This window comes from Neolamprologus multifasciatus, chromosome 23 (assembly GCF_963576455.1).
Source record: "Neolamprologus multifasciatus chromosome 23, fNeoMul1.2, whole genome shotgun sequence".
NCBI classification, from domain to species: Eukaryota; Metazoa; Chordata; class Actinopteri; order Cichliformes; family Cichlidae; genus Neolamprologus; species Neolamprologus multifasciatus.
Window position 1 is genome coordinate 31,985,525 of NC_140460.1, and position 20,235 is coordinate 32,005,759.

The following is a 20,235-nucleotide window of genomic DNA, read 5'->3' on the forward strand; positions in this document are numbered from 1 at the left end:
CTCAGAAACATCCACCGAGAGGCTTTTGTTACATTTTCTATCATTCAGTTTGTTTTCAGAAAAGCTGGAAGGCTGTATAAAATGAAAGTATAATCACCTGATTTGAAATCCATCTAAAATCTGTATTTATTTGGAAATAACACAAAAACAACATATCAGATGTTGAAGCTTCTTCGTCTCCTTCTCTTGCCTTCTCCCTTTAGGGCTTGCCAAAGCAAACTCAACTAAACCTAAACCCAAGTAAATGACATCATCATGATGTTTATCAACTTCCTCTGTTAGGCCAGGCTTTCTGCTTCAGCGTGCGTGTATGTCGGTTATTCATGCAGTGAGCACCACCTACTCCCGTCAGAGTAAGAGACTTTATGTTAAGATGCACAAGAGCTGCAGAACGTTTTTGTTTTGTCAATTAATGTTCATCGTGCATCATCAGTAAAATAAATATGTTACATTATTGCCCGATGTGCTCTCGATGCTGCTGTTTATTTCTAACATCACATCAGCACATTAGAAACTTTCTAAAGCGAGACACATTTCAACATTAAATATTACTCAGTGTTTCAAGTGTGACTCTGCCCCATAACCTAACGAACGAGACTTGTTGCCAGATCAAAGTGAAATAAAGTGTTTGATTAGAAATTTTTGGCAATAAATCGCCTCAAGATCATAACGATCCGTTTTCTAATCTGACCTCTATTAGCTGCAGTTTGAGCAGGGTAGAGGAGACTTAGCAGGATGAGGATCAAACATAAAAACATTTCTGCATGACCAACTGGATCCATACAAATTCCAGTGAAAATGTGACACACAGTTTGCACTGCTTCAACTTTACAGCTGGGATTCATTTGGTTTTATCAGTACGATATGGCTCATTAGGTTCCTTGTATAAAATGTATTCCTGCAGCAGATAATATATATAGCACATAGAGCTTACTGTAAATAAAAAAGTCTGTGAAAGTGTGTTGTTTCCAGATGATTTAAATCAAAGCTCTGAACATTCCCTGCTACAGACAGTTCTGTGTTCAGAATAAGTTTTGAGAAATTACTGAGAACTTGATTTGCAGCTTAACATAGTGTGCTAACCCATCAATCGTGTTCTATAGTACAGTATACCCCTTTGGTTAAAGAAGAGAGAAGCCATGTGATCCTCCTTGATGATGTCAGATACACTTTCATATGACCATCACTATTAAACACTAAATGATATATACTGAGCAGGGATAAGATTATGACCACTGACAGGTGAAATGAATAACTGATAATCTCTTCATCATGGCACCTGTTCGTGGCTGGGACATATTAGGGAGTGTTAGAAGCAGGAAAGATGGGCAACCGTAAGGATTTGGGCCAGTTTGACATGGAGCCAAACTGTGATGGGTAGATGGCTAGTTCTCAAAAACTGCAGCTTTTGTGGGGTGTTGCCAGTCTGCAGTGGTCAGTATCTATCAAAAGTGAAGGTACGGTGATGAACCAGTGACAGGGTCATGGGGCCTAGGCTCATTGATGCATATGGGGTGAGAACCAAAGGCTGGCCTGTGTGGTTAGATCCATCAGAAAAGTGTAACGCTGGTTCTGATAGAAAAGTGTGAGAATACACAGAGCATCACAGTTTGTTGCATGTGTGGCTGCATAACCCCTTAACCCTTTGTTAAAACCGAAACCCCCAACGATGTTCATATGAGCATCAGAACTACACCATGGACCAATGGAAGGTCTGATGAATCACACTATCTTTTACATCACTTGGGTGTTCGGGTGCTTCGCTTGCCTGGTGAACACCCGGAAGCAGAATGCACGATGGGAATAAGCTACCCAAAGAAACCTTGAGTCCTGCCATTCACATGGATGTTACTTTGACACGTAGCACCCACCTAAGCATTATTTCAGACCACGTACACCCTTTCGTGGAAACAGAGCTCCTTGGTGGCTGAGGCCTCTTTCAGCAGGATAATGGGCCCTGCCACAGAGCAAAACTGGTTCATGAATGGTTATAGGAACTCAGTGTGTTTGAGGGGTGTACTTCACCTCCAAATTCTCTGATCTCAATCCAATTGAGAATCTCTGGGATATGCTGGACAAACAAGTCCGATCCTTGAAGGTCCGACCTCGCAACTTACCGGACTTAAAAGATCTGTTTGCTAACATTTTGGTGCAGATTCCACAGCTCACCTTCAGGGGTCTATTGAAGTCCAAGCATCGATGGGGCCAGGCGAACACACTATTAAACGCTTCATAATGTAATGCCTGATTGTGTGTGTATATATATGTATATACACAATTGGCCAATATATATAATGGCTATTCAGACCTGTACCACCTTCAAGGTGGAAACATTTGACACATCTTGAGATAAAAAAACCAGCTGAAACTGTGTATTAAACACTAACAAGAAAACATATTTTCTTCTTCTTCAAAAAGAAATCAAATTTTTTTAACATTTGATATAAAATATCTGCATTATTTTTATTTATATATAAGCTTCAAATGTTTTGGAAGTCATTGCATTCTGTTTTTCTGGGCACATATTGCAGATACAGCGTCCCAACTTTTTTGGAAACAGTCTCGTATTATCAGGAGTGGAAAATGCTGCAGGAGCTTTTTCTGTGCTAATTACTCACTGAGCCGTCGCAGGAATGACACAACAATGAGTTTCTTAAAAAGTGATGATCTAGGATTTTTACCCCTATTCTCCCTAAATGTTAGGGGACACTAATTGGGGGCTAAATATGGTTGGTGGGTGTTTTTTTTTTTTTTTTTTTTTACATAGAGCCACCAATTAAGCCACATGTTGTAAAGATTCATGTCATGTGTTGGAGTTGCTCTCTCTCATCTGCATTGGGCTGAAACAAGATGCGTAATATCCTCAGAGAAAACGACCTCGGAGATCATTTTTCTTTGGTGGGAAAACAAAAGAGCACGAGTTGTTCTGCTTTGCAGTTTTTGCCTTTATTTTTGTTCATGAGACCAATCTGCAAGTTTTTTGTTTTTTTTAACAGATTTCTGCTAAGAAGAATAGACAGGCGTTTCATCCTCACAGCTAAATGGACTGGTTTCAGAGATGAGAAAAGGAAGTGTGAAACGGCCAGTCACCCGAATCCACATCCATTTTGCCTCCCACAGGCAGGAAAATGTGAACAATATAAAACATAAAAGACCGAGTGGACATTATTTTCCCTCTAAACAAACTGTCTTTTTGAAGCCTCATTTTGCTAACTGACAATATATACTGTACTGTATCTGTATACCAGGAGCACTCACCAGTTCATTCCTCCTATCTCATTTTACTCCCTAATGATGGCTTTTATCTTCCACAGCCAGACACTTTTTATGCCCCACCTGCCCTTTACATTTTCAGCCTTGGCCTTTAGTCAGTGTTAGTCTGGTGAATATCATCGAGGGTGGAGTGCTTAGCCGCTCAGGGTTTTTTTTCCTCTAGCACATTATAAAGAAATGCCTGAATGTACAGTTTTTAATTAGGAAAAAGCACGGCTCCAACTGTGTTTATGCAGGTGCTTCTGAGTGAAACATCTGAGGGCGAAAAACATGAAGGAAGCGCAGCATTGTGCTCCAGCAATACGATACTATTTATTCATTCAGCCGTCCTTGACTTTGACGAGGTTTCAAAGCCACTGAAATGCTAATTTTTTCACTAAATGGTGCAAAGCTTTCATGTAAGGAGTCCAGAAAACACAGTGCGGGAAATGCAGTCGTAAAAGTTGCTTCCCGAAGAAGCCTGTGCGTGCATTAATAGGGTTTCTCTCCAGTTCTCACACCTCTTCCTCCCCCCCCCCCTTCCCCTCTTTGACCCACCTCACCATTATGTGTATGTATGTGCTTAATCAGGCGCAGCCCACCTCCACCTTCCATCGCTCTGCCATATGGTTCACAGTTTTGCATCATTTGATATGCAGCGCTTTAAGAAAGTGTTTGTTCCTGCTGAATTTTTTTACACATTCACTGCTGTCAGACGTTGCAGCTTGAATTAAGACAGCGAGGTGATGAACAAGAAGCCCAAAATAAGCTCTAATCACAAAGCAATTCAAAGTTAGCAGTTTGGAGGTTCAAAAAGCCAAGGAGCTTGACATCTATTTCCACGCCGAATTTATTGCAGAAGGATTGACTCAAACTTTCCCCGTGCTACTTTTCATGCCCGATTTCTATATAATTATCGTGTCTGTACTAGAAAGTCTTAAAAAAGAAAAACATGCTGTTCCTGAGTGGTGTTTTTATGATAAACAAGGCTAACCTACATGTCGGCAACAAATGCAGAGCTTCTCTGTGTGTCTTGTTTATGAGTGGGGAGGCAGCATATGCTGCTCTTCGCTGGCAGCCTTTCCCACTGCGATCCTCTCCCACTCTCCTCTCCCGCCTTAAATACTTCTCGCCAATCACCTTGAGAGTACACGAGGCGTCTTTGATTTATTGTACCGGCCGGGCTGCTTCTCCATCTTCGACCCCGACTTGTCACAAGGCAGCTATAATTGGGAGATGCTCGTGACCCACCTAACACAGCAGCCCAGTTGGAGGGGGTGGCATCCTTGGGAATTCTCCATCTCTCTCGCTCTCTATCGCTGGCGTTTTTTTTCTTTTCTCCCTCTTTCTTTCTTTTTCTTTCAGGAAAAGTAGGACACCCAGCAGCACTATTAATTGTTTTGCCCTTTATATCTCAAAAACAGTAGAGAGAACAAGAGCGAGAAAAGGGTGGGTGAAGAAGTAAAGGACGCAGCCTCAATATCTTTGCCCTCTTCTTGCTTTGCAGGAGGCCTCGGCTAGCTTCGCCGAGTGGGAGAGGCTGATGAAGAGCCTGGGGTCGGGGGCTGCTACGACGGACACCCCCTTCACTGAAGTCATGGGCCTGGTCACGCAGATGTACAAGCAAACAGCCATCGCCAAGGTAAAGGAAGACCAGCTGCTGTTATATCTTACATACAGGAATACCTTTGAAAGATGAAGCAGGGGATTTTTCTATTGTGTGGGGTATTCAAAGCCCCATAGGGCCGCATTGTTGTCCAAATGATCAATGAGCAACACTGTTGCTCTGGTGGCATGTTACTTCATTACCATGAACACAGATACTGTAGTTTATCAATCCCACACACACCATCCATTCTCACAAATGCACCACAGTCCGAAAATAGTCCCCATCAGAGACGCTATAACCTGTTGTTTGACTGATGGATTTTAAATATTACCTCTCCAGCTGGTTTTGTTAATTAGTTAGCATTTTTAATCCATAAAACTGTTGCACCAATTGTGGCCTTGCATACACACAGAATAAGTTATGAGTGAGATCATCCAACTGGATGACGGATATCCAGCAGTTCTGTGGTGTTACTATGAAGAAAAGAACTTTCTGAATGTTAGCATTATAGGTATTGGCTCAGAGCAGGCCGAAAACTAATTTTCCCACAGTGTAATATTATTCAAGGTTTTTTAAAAGTCCTAAAAAGTTAAATATTAATTTAAAAATAAAGTCTTTGAAAAGTATTTCATTTTTTTTAGGTGTTTTAAGACTAGTAGTTAAAATCAAAGCCAATGAGATTTCATTATGCAAATCATTTTTTTAAACTTTTGCTGTTTTTAATGTTATTTGTTTGAAGTCCTTCTACACATTTGTTTACAGACTAGGGATCACAAGCCTAACAGAGCAGGGGTAGGCAACTGCAGGCCTCGAGTGGCAGTGTCCTGCAGGTTTTAGATGTCACCCTGGGACAACACACCTGAATCAGATGATTAGTTCATTACCAGGCCTCTGGAGAACTTCAAGACATGTTGAGGAGGTCATTTAGCCACTGAAATCAGCTGTGTTGGATCAAGGACACATCTAAAGGCTGCAGGACCTTAAGGCCTGGAGTTCCCCACCCCTGATCTAGGACATTGGTTTGTCGTCACTACCAGTAAGAAGAGTAATGCAGGCTGTACCAAGAGAACAGCGAATATCAGATATTATATCAGCTTGTTTATGATTTATGACTGAACCTACACCATAAGCCAATCCAACAGTTTTAGAGTCTTTATTTTTTGTCTAACCAAAAGTCAATAATTAAAATAAGAGCATCAAATACTATATTGTAATGATTATTGTGCTGCTATGTGCCGACTTTTCAGGCTGACAGATGCCAATAACTTTGTTTCGGATCTGTTTCTTATCTGGCATGATGTGTTAGCTTACTTTGCTTCTATTTAAGTTTTTTGTCCTCACCTTATCCATTAAACCATCACAGCACATGCCTGCCCCACCCTGAGCCTGGTTCTCCTGGAGGTTTCTTCCTGTTAAAAGTCTGTGAAGGTTCTCAGTCATCCAGGTCATCGTAGTCAAAGGAGCTTGCAAAGAAAAGCGTCTGGACTTCTTTAAGTTGCTAGAAGATGTTTCGCCTCTCATCCGAGAAGCTTCTTCAGTTCTAAGGTCAAATGGTGGAGAGTCCCAGATTTAAACCTAGTGGAAGTGTCCCCCCACATAGTAATTAATAATTAATTAATTCGCATGATAAGGTGGGGCCAGGTTTCACAATGAGCTCACCCGAAACCCTGGCTGATTGGGACCCACACCCATTTTCACACCTTGGCTCAGGCGATTAGGGTCCTTTTGTCTCTCTGTGGGGACGGGGTTAGGGTTAGGGCTAACCCCTAACCCAACTTAAACCCAACTTAAAGAAGTCCAGACGCTTTTCTTTGCAATCTCCTTTGACTTCCTGTTAAAAGGGTGTTTTTCCTTCCCACTATTGCCATGTGTTTGCTCATAGGGCAGGCTTGGCTAACTTCAGGCCTGGAGGTCCGGTGTCCTGCAGGTTTTAGATATCACCCTGGGTTTACACACCTGAATCTAATGATTAGTTCATTACCAGCCTCTGGAGAACTTCAAGACATGTTGAGGAGGTCATTTAGCCATTTAAATAAGCTATGTTGGATCAAGGACACATCTAAAACCTGCAGGACTGCTTCTTCTGTATTATTGTAGGGTTTTTACTGACTGTTGTTTGGTGCAGGATTAATTGAAATTGTTGATACAACCGATCTGCTACACTCAGGCCTGAGTGTAGCTTGTGAAATCAAAGTCTGTAGTTAATTCATGATTTAACAAGGGGAGGATTGCTTTTTTCCACCTAATAAATGCATTTATTCTGGCCATCTTTGTCTAATATTACAATTTGTTTCATAATCTAAAACATTCACGCGTGAAAAATGTGGAAAAACCTAAGAAATCAGGAAGGGGGGAAATACTTAATGCACTCAGTCTTCTGTTGGTGCTGTCTACTGTTGTGACCACTAGCCCTGACTTCATAACCAGGTGTGTAGGGATGGGTATTGTTTAGGTTTTATCCGATACCGGTGCCAAACCGGTACTTTTGAAATGGTGCCGGTGCTTAAACGGTGCTTAAAGAATGGAAAACACAAACTTTGTCCAAAAACCTCTCATGTTCAGCTGTTTTTTTTGTAAAAAAATAACAATGTTAGCCTTTTCTGCAGCTATGGGGCATATATGGTATCATTCTTGGCTGGAAGCAGTGCTTAAACAATGGAAAAAACACAAACTTTGTCCAAAAACCTCTCATGTTTAGCTGTTTTCCACTTTTTCTTTGGTCATTTTAGCCTTTTTGGCCAGGGTGAAGGGAGTATCTGCCATCAAACAAGAAGACAGCCGCATGTAGTTATGATGGTGTTTGCTAGTTCACCTTACATACATTAATGTAATAACGTGGTTAGCCTACTCAACGTAAATTACACACGAACAACATTAAGCTACTCACGCAGAGAAGAACGGCTGCTGCTGCCATCATCATCCGTCATCATTTCTGCTACACTGGCAGGGCTAGGGGCCAGGACTCTCCTCTTCGGGTTTTTGGGGGATGTTGATAACAGGCAACCCACCCGCAGTAGATGCGCTCGGTGTGAGGTCTCGCAGCAAGCTATCAAATACGGCGCATTTCTCGGCTTTTAAAAAAAACGCTATGCGTCGCCAGGTGTTTCATCGGATTTGAGGTGTTACCTCCTTTGACAGTGTCACAGTATCACCTTAAAGCACTTGTTGCAGCTGCTGAGTTTGCATCTTTTGCTGTGAAGTACAGCCAGACTCTGACCGCTTCGCCTTGGGCATTTTTAATCTGTAGCTCTGCTCTAAAAGAACGTACGTACCTGGGCCCGCCTACTATCCTTGGAAACGTAAAATGATTGGCTAGAATCTAAAGTGTATGACATCTCAGGGGAAAAAAAAGCACCGAAAATAAAGCACAAATGTGCTCTGCTTTTCGGTCTGGTTACTACCGTTTATGACAGAACCGGTGCCATCATGGCACCGGATACCGGTACCCATCCCTACAGGTGTGTGATTTCATCTGTGATTTGAGCCCCTTCTTGTTTGCAGTGGTGGTGAACAGGGTGATAGCCGCTGTTTCTTGTCCTGCCTCCCTCCTCTCACCCCCAACAGGTTGTGGCAGGTGGCTGGCCCTCCCTGAGCCTGGTTCTACCAGAGATACTTCCTGTTTAAAAGGGAGTTTTTCCTTCCCACTTTTGCCAACTACTTGCTCATCTGATTGTTGGGGTTTTCTCTGTATTATTGCTGGGTCTTTATCTTATAATATAAAGCGCCTTGAGGTGACTTGATGCTATATAAATAATTAATTAAATTAAATTAAACTGAATGAGATTGAATTGAAATCAATAACTGTTTCGATTGTTTTCCCTAGTGTAGAGTTGTCTACCTTCCCCTTATCTTTAAGGTGACTTTCCTCTGCCACACCTCATAAAAATAAGTTATGTGCAGCTGGTGGGTGGGGCTTCTGTCCTGACAATGGCCATGGTGGTGTATCTGTTCTCAGAGACATTATACAGATGTAAGAGTAGGAAAAAACTGCAAAACAGGGTATTCCTTGAACACAGGCTTGCTTCATAATTTGATACTTTGCTTATTGTGAGTATTTACCATTGTAACAATATGTGGCTATAACTGAAAAAAGGAAAATACATTGTTGTTCAAATTAACCTTCAAATATCTCACAAGCAACAAACCCAGAGCCATACATTATATCACCCAAATAGCTTAGAAATTAGCTCGATGATGTTGTTTTTTTATTAATTTTCCTATTTCAGGAAATGGTGAATTGATGGCACAGCATCATTCTCAGAGCGCTTGGCCAACCACTCAGTGAGATCTCATGGGAAAATCATTGCCATGGTAACAGAACCTAATGGTTGCCAGTGAAAGCACTTAGACAAAGTAGGGAGTTATAACTGAGGTATTATTTTGTTGCGTCCAGCCTGGCATGATTACCCCTTATATCAAAGTTACACACCGCACTAAAATAGCATCTCTGTGATGTTGTTGCTATGGAAACTCGGTCGGCTCTCTGAAGTAACTTCTTTTTTTCTTTTTAATGAGAGCAATATGGGAAGGTGGCATTTAGTCTAAGGAAGGCCGACGGGGGAGGGGGGTCAGAGCAACTAGTGTTGAGAATCTAACATTTCCTGTTCGTCAGTGGAAGCATTTTTACACTAATATAGCTTTCAACCTCTGTTCCGCTTCTAGCCTCTTACTAAGAGAACAGGCAGTTCCCTAGTCTCTTATATTTGTAGCTGAGCAAACAGTTCCACCAGATATAGTATCCCTCTCCAATCATCTGCCATGTTCGAGGGCTGGCATTCCTCTCAATTAGCCCAGCGCCCTCAGCCATGAGGAGTGTGGCCCCGAGGTTAACGAAGAGCGGAGATAACCACTGAACGCAATCATCGACATGCTACCCGCTCAGCCTGCCTCCAAGCTTGGATCTCTTTTGCGCTTGGTGTTGTTTGCTGATTGGATTTCTGCTCAGTTTAGCCTAACGCTGGACCTCCTTTCATTACAAAGCCCCCACCCACACCGACCTGCTCTCCCACCTCAAAGCCGATACTGCAGGCCTAGTCTCATTTCCTCTGCTACTGGTTCACACTTTCTCTACTTCCGAGAAAGAGAGAAAAAAAAAGAAAAAGCTTGCTTTATTCTTTTTTTGGATCATCGAGAGGGGTGGAACGGTATGATAGATTCACACATCTATGTCACTCTGACAAGCATCACGGCCCCTGCCTGCCAGTCCGCCTGGCGACGAAGCTGCCAAACGCCTTTGGGGTATTTTTGTTGCTTTACCCGCCAAGCATCTGCTCCCAATTACCCAGAGAGGACAGCTCTGATGCTGGACTTTAAAGCAAGCTAACGGGCCGCTTCAGACAGCCGAGAAGTTTGTGCACTAATTAAACTCAGCGGAAGGAAGACGGCGAAGCCGAGCCGTCAGTAATGAGGACCTCCCAGATCAGAACAGGGTCGGGCAGGCCTGGCGGAGAGATTCATTATCAGGCGCATCGGCTAATTATCAGCAAGGCGAAGCAGAGGTTCTCCCACCAGAGCATCAGGTGTGTGATGGCTGCAGAGGTTGTCAGCTTGCAGGAGGTGCGGAGATTATAGGGTGGGCTTCACACCACAGAGAAAGGGCCTGTCTCCAAAAACCGTCTAGTAAGGGCTCTGTTTGACTCAACTCAAACCTCAGGATTTCTCACTAGTTGGTGCTATTCTTGGCTGCTTTATGGCCCGGGGCTCTGAAATGAGCCGAGTGCGGATGCTCAATGACACGCTCGTACAGCTTTTGCAGAAGGTAGCGGGGAGCAGGCCACAGCCATCACAGTGTGATCGCTGGGCACCAGCGCACGGTGAAATGATAGATACAGATACCTGCAGGCTACAGTTACCTCACTGTGCCGCTTCCTTTTTAGGTTGTTAGACTCACACCGTCAATCAAGGTCAGAGGCTTTAGCAGAAAACAAACAAAAGTGCATTAAACTTGGACTGTGATGTTTTTAGGGGGGGTTAAGCACTGTTACCATTTGACTTCATAAATCAAAAGCCCGACATGAAGGAGGGAAAAAAATGTGGTTATGCAAAAAGTAAAATGAGCAAAAACTTTTATATCCTGCATTAATTCCAGGCTTCAGCTGTCACTTTTGACAGGTAATAATTCTTTTTAGGAGTGTTTGCAAGTCCTGAATGTGTTCACATATAAGATCTCCTAAAATATCAGCCCAGTCAAATACATGATGATAGTTACATTATTAGGAAATAATAATGCAATAATAATAAACTGGTATGGCCTCAATAAAGCTGGCAATAAAAGTTCAAACTGTCAGTTTATAGACCCGTTAGTAGGGCTGCCACAAACGATTATTTTGATAGTCGACTAGTCACCAATTACTTTTGCGATTAGTCGACTAATCAGATCATGCATCCATTGGACGTAAAGTTTATTGCACCAGCAGCATCTGCTCTTATATAACTATCATTAGCTTACAGCTTTAAGTGTTTAAGGTATGTGCTAACTAAAAATAAAGACAAGATGATAGTTTATTAAATTTTAATGACATTTGCAGATTGTTTCGGTGAAGTTTAATAAACTCCTTGCTATCTAAAATATAACAGGACACCAGAGTATATTCTCGAGCATCTCACACTTCTGATAATCAGTTGTCTGCTTGACGTTTATTAGCTGTGTAAAAACTATAACTTTAATCTCAGCCAACTGATTTACTCAGGAACAAATAAAACACTGAAAAAAGCCAAACAATAAAATTTTTAAGTTATCTAAGTGGCTTATATATTGTGTTTAACCTGAGTAGCGAAAGACGGCGGGGGGGTTGAAATTGATTTGCTGGGAGTTCAGTGTTCTCATCGGCTCTAGTGACCATTGAACCCCGGCTAGTTATCGAGTTGGTGGGTAACAGACTTTTGAAAATATGTGGTGTCTTGATAAACTGAGCAGATATTTGAGGTTTACACAGCTACATTCTTGTTTGAAAATATGTTAAACGTTTATTTTGTGACCCAGAAAGAATAATAAGAGTAATATTAAAACTAAGTAGCTTCCGCTATTGTTGGAAACTGGAATTGGCTGGGCCACGCTATGAATTCTGGGATAGGTTGGGCCATGAAGGATACACCCGACCCATCCTTCAAATTTCGTGAAATGAAGGGCGCTTTTGTCGGCCGCATTTGTCGGAGTCTTCTAATTTGGAAAGGCTTCGTCGTGTCGCTGTAACGTGATCGGCCTACAAATGCGGGCACAGGAGGATGCGGTTCCTGAATTTGGACACAGCTACGATTCTTCTTCTTCGGGGTTTAATGGCAGCTGGCATCCTGGCACATGCAGTGCTGCCATCTTCTGTTTCAGTCTGTTATTACACTCTTAAATCCTACTACTTATTCCTGCATCTTTTGTGATCTTACAAAGCTTCAAACAACGCATCGACTATTAAATCAGTCGTCGACGATTTTGATAGTCGACATAATCGCGACTAGTCGACTAATCGCGGCAGTCCTAACCGTTAATATTGCTGCTTCATCATCTGACTTTATGTAAATGACACCATTAATATCTGCACATAGTGTATGATATAGATACCAGTGATAGGCCAATATCAGCTGGTGAGATCAGTTTTGGCAATATGTGACATAAAAGGTCTTTATTTTATTATTTTTTGTAAATCCTGGCTGTTCATGTATGAAAAGGTGAGTTTTTCTTGTTTGTTATTGTCACCGAAATTAAAAAACAGAAAATCCAAAAACACACCAAGCATAAGCCAAGTTGTGAGTTATTGATTTGACTCTTGGTATCTCCAAGCTGACAAATGCGCCCCAGTCGCTCTGTGTGCACTTTCCTTTTAAAGTCTGGATCCCTGGCATTCAATAGAGAATCGATCACACGGAAAGGATGCCGCGGTGATTAATTGACTTCTTCACTGATCTCGCCGCTTCCTCTGTGTGTGGTCGACTGGTGAAGTGATGGATTCAGTAGCTCTCTTTCATCTGTGTCTATTTTTGTGTGTGTGCGTGTGTGTGTGTGTGTGGCCAGGCGGGAGCTGTGAAGGACTACATTAAGATGATGCTGGAGGCAGAGCAGCTGAAGTTCCTGGTGTTCGCCCACCACCTCACCATGCTGCAGGCCTGCACCGAGGCCGTCATCGAGGCCAAGGTAACCTCGGGCACTCTGCGGGCAACTGGAGCTTCTAAAATGTGTTACAGCGGCAGTAAGCAACGGCTGTGGTGGTGCCTGTAGGATGTGTAGCAACACTGGCGAGAGGTGTGTGAATTATTTGAAATTCTAAAAGCTGCTAGCTCAGGTTCAAGTATAATTAATTTTGTAGTACGCTGCTGCTTCTCCTGGAAATCTCCATACAGAACAGTCTGTTCCATATCTCACACGCTAGCTCCAAACTCAGTGACCCACTCAGGCCTCCACTCAAACTCCCCAGCCATACTCTAATATTCCCCAGGAAGCAGTATGCACCTCACATGCTATTGGGTATATACTCAGCGCAGTCAGGAATATATATATATATTATATATGTATATATTAGGGTTGCAACGATACACAAAATTCACAGTTCGGTTCAATACTTTGGTGTCACGGTTCGATATTTTTTCGATACAAAAAAAATGTTCATGCTTTTTTAATTTGTCATTTAATTTAATGTTGCTGAAACAACAAAGTAATAAAAAAATAAATCTATCTGATCGAGAAATCACTCATCTTTGGAAAAGAGAGTTTATTACAGAGAAATGGCTCTTTCCAAAATAAAAGCTATACTATACGCTTCTTCTGGGCTATGTTCTCAGCAGCATATTAAACATATCAGGTCCCCATAAGGAGAATCATGTGCTACCGGCTGTCTAAATGACTCGGGTAAAGATTGTAGCATGCGTGCTTGTTGTTTTTGTCTGCTTCCACTTGTCTTTGCACTAGGATGATGTCAGCGTAAATGTGCAGTCATATTCGTTGTGTTCCCACTAGTGCTGTCAGCGTAAATCTGAAATGACGTTAACGCCACAACACGGCGAATCTCCGTTAACGAGCTACCGCGGATCGCCCCGTGCGTTGGGCTGGACGGCCAACACGTTAATGAGCTAACTGCGCTAACGCACTAGTTCCCACCCATGTAATTGAGCATTGCTGGCACATCCAACATACTGTTTTACTTTAGTCCATGACGCGCTTACCTTCAGGGTCATACGTCACATGAAAACCAAAATAGTTCCAAACGCCAGATCTGAATGAGGGTGGGGGAGGTTCAATTTGCCATGTTGCAACGAGAGCTTAACTTCTGTCTCGCTAGCTTGCCCTGCGCTCAGTGAATCTGCGTTTCGACTACTCCGCCTAGGCTGCACTGTCGAGCGCAGATCCACTGAGCGCTCAACACAGACAGCATCGTCAGAAGGAAAGTTGATAAAATAAATTTAAAATTTTGTATTGTTCGAATACATATGCGTACTGAACCGAAAGCACTGTATCGAACGGTTCAATATATATATATATATATATATATATATATATATATATATATATATATATATATATATATATATAAAATTTTATGGCCCATTGTACCCGAGCAAGCACCTCCCACTCCCCACAGCCTCACCCTCACCACACACATATACACACACGTGAAAATTAGTAACATATAGCAATGAATTAATAATATCAATAGCATCGTTCCAGCACCATGGACAGCCACTAAAGCCAGAGGTTGGGGAAACAGGCACATTTATTTAGGTTATGCTACCAACTCAGACCGTCTTCAAGTCAGCCAAAATGCAGCAGTCATTTCCAGTAGACCAGCTTCTACATAGATTCCACACATATTACAGTATGAGTGCACATTCTCAATATAAAAGTGGTAACAGTGTTTCAATCCTTGACAAAAACATGAACACAAACTACTCACTCTTTGAGGAGAACATTGCTCACGTCCCGACAGCACGCTCATCCTGCTCTTTTTTCCCCTTCCTCTTTTGAGCACCATTTTTTTTTACTTTGGCTTGCTAAACATAATTCATTGTGTGCTGCACCAGACTACTGCTGTATAAGACACTTCGTTGGCAGGTTTGCACCTATTTTCCATAAATGATAGAGAGAAGGATCAGGAAGTACAGCTGACATATTTCCTCGTATGCCCCCCTGCCATCAACACATATCAAGAAAAAAAAGAACCTGTATTTAATCAACTGGCTCTAAAATGATCATTTACATCTGAAATTAAGTTCAAAAGGAAAATGTATGTACATATAGTTAGGCTTTGGTTCACAAGCTAGAACCATGACTTAAACATATAGTGGGTTGTTTTTATAATCTGTCCATCTTTAAATGCAGTGACCAGACAGATGCCATGTAATGTGTAGGGGACTATTCTATAATGCCCTGGGACACTGCCCCTGCATATTTCTCTTCTTTTATAGCTCAGGAATAAAGAGGTTCTCAAATTCCAAGTAACTGAATCGCTGAATTAAAGGAATGGGATTAAACTGAAAACTAACGGGTAGCTTGTGGAGCTGCTACATTTTCTGTGTTCTGTGTAAAGCCTTTACACACTGGACGTGTAAAATCTTTACCAGTACTTCATACATTAAAATATTTTTTAGACTAATCCTTAATGCAGCCGTTCACACCAACCGCGTATTTTCACAGGACAAAATTTGGGCGTTTATTTTGTCAGATCAAAGTTAGATTTTTTTTGGATGTGGATATATAATCTGGGCAATCAGACCACTACATTTGGCAGAAAGTCCGCTCATAGCTCAAAACGCACACCGGCACTAAATTTACAATGATATGGAAATCAGACACACAGACTCTGCTCAGGGTCAGCTGGCTCTCTAAAATGATTTCTCTGCCTCCTCAGATGTGTTCCCAATCAGAGTTCAAATTGTCTCACCGACATCCCAAAATATGGACTAAAGCAGTCGTGATCAGTCGTGACCTGGATCAAACCATGAAATTCACCCTGCTTCTGACTTCTCCCGAAAAACTGGGTGAACCCAGAATCCAGAAAATCCAGTATGTTTAAAAACATCGTGAGCAGCTCTGGGGTTTTTTAGGACATGTTTTTTTTGCAAAATCGCAGTGCTTGCGGTGTGTATACACTTTAAATGACAAATTTACATCCAAAAAATTCTGAATATGAATGTTGTATTTTTGCAATACGCTCGCTGTGTAAAGCCTTTTCTAATATGCTGACCTCAGCTGAAGTGATGAGGTCAGCATATGTCAAAGGAATCCCTGTTAGCTGTTTGTCTTCAGGCTTTCTAAAATGCTTCAAACAGTTTTTTTCCATCTTTGAACTGTATGATTTCAGAAACGGGCTCTAGGGACAGAAGCCCCACCCACCTGCTGTTTAAACATTCTGTTTGTGACAAGGAGCCAGTAAAAAGAAAGCAGCTACAGATCCACTGTAAGAACAATGAGGATTATTTTGAACTGTTATTCAGCTGCTTCAAGCTGCTCTAGTGGAGTCCAAGAATAAGAGAGGGTCTGGAAATCAGGATCAGGGGCCCAAAACAGCAGGTTCTGTGTATAAGTGTCTTTAACAGTCACTGATAGATTACATTTCATGTTCTACTAGCAGGCTTCTTTCTGCATTGCTGTCTGTGCATTATTACAGCCAAACCAGGAAAACGTATATCAGTAAAATCCAGCTTTCAGCCTAACGTCACGACCTTTCCGCAATACTTTTTCTGTCAGCCACTACCAGTCAGTCAGGAAGGTTTCTGTTTGCTGAGGCTTTCTGCTCCTAAAAGCTTCAATCTGGTTGCTCTGAGTAGTTTAAAACAAGCTTGAATTTCTGTGATTTTAGCACATGAGCCACTTTGCAAAAGTGAAAGCACCGTTTTTATATTCTTGATATTTCATTTTGGCACAAATGTTTATTCCTGTCATTTCCATTCAAGATTTTGACTTTTTTTCCAGCTGCATTCACCTCAGTTGTTTATTAAGTGTAACGTGAAAGTACTAAATGTGTAGATTGTATTCATATTTCACTTTCACTTCCTGGCTTACCAGAGGTAATTGGCCCCATGCTTAAGTTTTATTCCTTCATCCATAGTCCCGCTGTGTTTATAAGTCAAATCCTTCTCATGGCTGTGATTACCTTCGACTGGGTACTAAGGTCTGAGCTGTGCCAGTTGGGCTTTTAGTCGTGAATTATATGAATCTGCATCTTATAAGGTACGTTTAGCCGCATCGTTTGGATGATTAACAAATTAGTTTATACACTGAGACGCTTCGAGCCGTCCACATTCTTGAAGGAAACTCTTCTTTTGCTTTCGTAGAAAGTAAACTTTACTTCCACAACTTCTTCTCAAGTCATCACAAGCAAACGATATCTCTTAGTGCAGCGCCGGCAACCTGTGAAAGAGTTCAAATGTGTGTTTGCGGATGTGCGCTCGCTCGCGCGTGCGTGCATGTGTCACTGAGGTCGGGGAGGTGTCGGCTGAATGTAACGTAGCGGTGCAACGTGTGATAGCACATTCCTCCTTGAGACGCTCACTCCGTGGTGCATTCGCACTCACTAATTAACAGAAATGAGCTAAAAAAGGAACGACAAGCAACGCACTGTGATGAGAAGCTTGGCAGGGACAAGCGACTGTGCTCCAATTACAGTGTTGTCACTGTTTTTTCTGCTCCGCACGCTCTCATTCTTCACCTGGTGTCAAACTGGTTGGAAGTTTTTATCATCAATGTTTTTTTTTTCCCCCACCAGCTAATAAACAACTCAGTTTTATGGCCTTGAGATATTGTTTATTCCTGCTAGTTCTCCGTGAGCACATTTATTTGACCTTTATTTTTCCAGGAAAAGTCAAACAGACCTGTGTGTTCTTTCTCAGCGCGGTTCTCCTTCATATTCATGCAGTTACAGTTACATTTACACGCGGTAGCGCCACAGTGCGAACACGCTATCCTCCTGTCGGCCACCGCGCAGCTCCGCGGGACAAATGGCCCCAAATCAAAAGAGTGAGGTCACCGCAGCACATCAGCGGCTCGGTGAAGGTCGAGTTCAGGTTTAATAAACATGGCAGCCGCCCGCTCCTTTGTTTGGTGTTTCATTATGCTACCAAATATTGTGTTATTAGCGGTGTTCTCGTTTTATTTAATTCATTGCAGCTCCCCTGCTGATGTCTTTGATGGTGTATCCATTCACATTTCTCTTATTGAAATGTCTGCAGGTACCTAGAATACAGGTTAATGAAGTGCTACACTCCTTTAATGTTCCAGCACCAATCTGCACCACCTTTTTACAGACAGACAATACCATTCCTCTCAGTTTGAAGCTTTATTTCTCTTCAACAACCACACAACACATATCTCGTCCTGTTTTTGGCCCGATTCTTTTGCTAAATAATAGAGGTACGAGTGCAGGATAATAAGCATAGACTATGTACAAAAGGTGATTGTTGCCAACATGTTGGCATCCATTGGTGTTTGTTCTGCGGATTTAAAGCCTTTCGTTTTGCGTTTTGGCTGTCATCATCCCGTTAGCTTTGAAACAAGTTTCAAATGGGTGCTAATTGTGACTTCCAAAATGCAGGCTTACGTGATTAAGCCCGATCGCTAAATGATTTTTAAAGAAATACTGATATTTTGATATGTCTTTGATATTCATTTCTTTCACACACACAAAACATAAAGAGGTCTTCCTAACTGTTCTTATGTGTAGTATTTACTCATTTATGCTCAAACCTGTGCCGAGTCGCCCCTGGTGGACAAACTAAGCCTTGTTTTCTAACCCCTGTTTTTGTACCGTTCTCTAAAAAGGCTCATTTTTCAGGTGCAGTTGGTCATTTTAACTTGTGACTCTTTTTGGGGTTGACTCTTTTTCTGAGCCTGCTTAAACTGGACTTTTGAAGAATTGCAGTACTTTCAAACTGGCTTCATTTTTCAGCTTAAATTGCTGCTGGAGATTAACACAGATTTACCAGCTCTTGCTCTAGTCAACAGACTGGCTTTAACCTTGGTCAGATATGACCAGTAGGGGTGGGTTTTAATAATCGATTCATCAATTAAAATTGATTCTGGCTTGGACAACGTGATTTCGATTCATTAAAATCTTGAATCTATTTTTTTATATAAATGTATTTTGCCCAAAATTCCAGAATCTCAGGTGAAACGTCACAAAATTTTGACAACCACCAAACATTTAAAACAGTAAATGAGAGCAGGTACACGGATTCTGCACAAAGACGTAAACACAAAGCGCGGACCCGCGGATCAGAGCCCAGGGTCCAGACAGGGTCCACGCTTTGTGTTTACACCCTTTTTGCGCTGATTCTAAAGCTGTTAGTTTTATCTCTCTCCAAACAATATGGACCGAACCAGCAGCAAAAGAAGATCCAAACTATGCTTCACAAAAACATCGTCATGAATTCCCTCTGACTTTTGCTGTTTTGCTTCCACCACAATAAAATCACACTTCATGCACAGCTCTCTCTCTCTCTCTCTTTCTCAGTGTACTTCAAGAATAGTTTCCCGTCTATCCCCGAAATCTGTTTTCTGCATTATTTGCTTGCTTGTTACGCACAAGACTACCGTTATTTACAGCGCTGTCGGCCAATGTTTTTTTTTCCTTTTACTTACTTCCGAAAAGAAAACCTAATTTCTGCTTCTGAGCAAATGTAAACTTTTTAAAGTTATACAAAATGCAAAACGCTTAGCCGTGTCTCTAATAAAACCGCTGTAACTTCAGAGGTAATGTTCATATGTTGATTAATGGTTTTCTTTTGTTTTTGATGTACTGCAGAATATTTTTATAAAATCCAGGCCAGGAAAATCACCTTCATGTTTTTCTGTGTTTTATCTTCAGCTACTTTGACACAAAGGCATCTGCTGTGATGCTCACACCTTTGATAAAGTCTTGAAAGTGTCAGCTTCCTTTTTATAGACACAAAAATATGTAAATGTACTGATCTGAATTATAATATTTCTGACTGTCTGAGGCAAAATTTCCCAGATTTAAATCGAATTGAATCGAATCGAACTGAATCAAATCGTGGATCGAATCGATTCAGGACCTTGTGAATCGGAATCGAATCGATTCTAGAAATCAGTGACGATACCCAGCCCTACTGACCAGTAGCTTCTGAAGGCTAACATTAATGTTAACAAACTTCAGACAGATGTTGATCTTTATCTGATTTAGTGGCGCTGACCTCTTGTTGTACAGGAACCGCACATTTTAACATGCCAAATATAAACACAGTGTGACTCACACACCTTAAAGTTGAGCTTATTTAGACATCATCATTGTTCATTTAGAGTTACGCTTATGTCCATTTAATAAATGTATTAACTCTTCTGTTAGTTGCTCTAGTCTCTCTTGAAGGAAATATATTCTCCCTTTTCCCTTTGTTTACTTGCTGGTTGGAAACTTTATGCAGCACTTTGTCCTGTA

At 41.6% G+C, this 20,235-nt stretch overlaps 1 protein-coding gene across 4 annotated transcripts in view; it reads left to right on the top strand.

The window, feature by feature from the left end:
- zranb3 (zinc finger, RAN-binding domain containing 3) overlaps positions 1 to 20,235 on the top strand; it is a 131,252-nt gene that overhangs the window by 29,222 nt on the left and 81,795 nt on the right. For all 4 annotated transcript variants that reach the window (XR_014872556.1, XM_085152639.1, XM_085152642.1 and 1 more), the window contains exons 8-9: positions 4,760 to 4,894; positions 12,867 to 12,986. Coding sequence is in view for 3 of the 4 variants with exons in the window: in XM_085152639.1 (XP_085008765.1) it covers positions 4,760 to 4,894; positions 12,867 to 12,986 (255 nt within the window). In the remaining variant the exon portion in view is untranslated. The remainder of the gene's footprint in view (positions 1 to 4,759; positions 4,895 to 12,866; positions 12,987 to 20,235) is intronic.